Source organism: Pterocles gutturalis, unplaced genomic scaffold (assembly GCF_000699245.1).
Source record: "Pterocles gutturalis isolate BGI_N339 unplaced genomic scaffold, ASM69924v1 scaffold31354, whole genome shotgun sequence".
Lineage (NCBI taxonomy): Eukaryota > Metazoa > Chordata > Aves > Pterocliformes > Pteroclidae > Pterocles > Pterocles gutturalis.
This window is the reverse complement of record NW_010134364.1, coordinates 1-1,685: the sequence shown is the minus strand read 5'-3', so window position 1 is coordinate 1,685 and position 1,685 is coordinate 1. Positions and strand designations below refer to the sequence as shown.

At 54.5% G+C, this 1,685-nt stretch overlaps 1 protein-coding gene across 1 annotated transcript in view; it reads left to right on the top strand.

Annotated features, from left to right (window-relative positions):
* Positions 1–352, top strand: part of LOC104467709 (voltage-dependent R-type calcium channel subunit alpha-1E-like) — a gene marked incomplete at its 3' end in the record, with an annotated part of 24,896 nt that extends 24,544 nt beyond the window's left edge. The window contains exon 20 of the mRNA XM_010081578.1: positions 256–352. Coding sequence (XP_010079880.1) covers positions 256–352 — 97 coding nt within the window. The remainder of the gene's footprint in view (positions 1–255) is intronic.
* Positions 353–1,685: the final 1,333 nt, after the last annotated feature.

Below are 1,685 nucleotides of genomic sequence, written 5' to 3'. Positions count from 1 at the left end.
TCCTGGGTCTGTGTGAGCAGTGCTATAAATCCACATCAGGACAGTCTCTCATGTATGATTTGCCTTGATTAACGGGTTTCCTGTTCTTTTCCTGTTTGTCCGTTTGTTTTTTTGTTTTGTTTTTGTTTTTCTCTCCTGTTTTCCTGTACTATTTTTTTTTGTTTGTACGTTTTGGTTTTTTTTTCTGCTCTCTGGGAATGCCTCCTCTCTCTCTCTGCATCCCCCTCCCTCCCCTTTCCCCCCTTCCATGAGCAGTGGCCGAATCCATTACACTGAGATGTATGAAATGCTGACTCTTATGTCCCCACCGCTAGGCCTCGGCAAGAGATGTCCTTCCAAAGTGGCCTATAAGGTAGATCAACCCTTCCTTCTACGGGGGTTAGAGCCAAGCAGGAGCCGGGGCTGGAGGGAGGTGGGGCTGTGGGGACCTGGGGAGGTGCTGGGGGTATCCACCATGTGTTTAGCTCGCTCCTGGAGAGCCTGGTGTGCTCAGAAGAGTCCTGGCCATGCTGGCTGGGCTCCAGTGCCCATGGATGTGACACGGGCGTGGTCACTCACAACCCCGGCTGGGCTCCAGTGCCCATGGATGTGACACAGGCATGGTCACTCACAAGCCCAGGGTGGAAGAGGGGCAGGATCAGCAATAGCGTGGAAAAATGGGAGGGGTGGAGAAGATGAGGGTGAGGAGCAACCCTGTAGCACAGTTGGGAGGGTGGGATGTCTCCAGGAGCTCACTGACCCAACCTCATCCCTTGGGCTTGGAACCATCCCTGTCCTGGCTGGTGCAGAAATGGGGCTGAAGCCCATGGAGGTGGGAAGCAAGTGGGCAGCAAGGACACATTCTGCCGGAGCAGCTCTGCATCTGCTCCAGCTATCCTGAGGATGGCTTGTGCAAGGCAAAACCAGGTGCCTTCAAAAGGGATCTCTTGAGTTCTAGCCCCTCGCTCCCCCTGGGGTGGTGGCCGGCAGTCAGCTCCCGACTGTATGGGCACAGGGAGCCCTGAAGGACGTGGGTTAGGAGCTGCGTGGCTTTGCTGAGGACAGCAGCTGCTAGGACAAGACCTGAAGCTACAGAGCGATGTGTTGCCCAGGTCTGGAGCAAACTGAAGCTTTTCTTGACCACAGGCTGCTGCCCGCAGCCCTTTCAGCAGAGCTCAGGGCTAGCGAAAGGGGGATTTCTGCACACTTGCAAACATGCTGCCACCCTCTCCAGCTCTTGTGTGTTTTGTTCACGCATGCATACATCCACCATCACACTTTCCCAGCAGAAAAAGGGAGGCTTGGAGGCAGGGAAAGGACATGAGAAGCCAGGTGAAAAGGAATTAGGCAAGGGAAGGGATGACCCAAGGTATTCATAAAGCAAAATATACTCTCTGGAAAGTGGATCTGGTCACTTCGGTTTGCACCCCGCCTGCCCAGGGTGGGGAAGGAGCATGGCGTGTCTAACCTGCCTTGGTTGCCCTTCTCTCTTTTCCTTCTGCACTTTTTCTACCCCTTTTTCCCTTCCCCACCCTTGGATAATTTGGACCCTGTGCATGTGCTGGCAAACTTCATCTCTGAAAGACGCAAAAAAGGGAGCGCCAGGATGTAGCATGCTAGAGGAACCCAGCCGATCTGAAGTCCCTGAAGGTTAGGGACCCTCCTCTCCCCTGCCCCAGGTGGGAAGGGTTGAGAGCCGGAAAGCC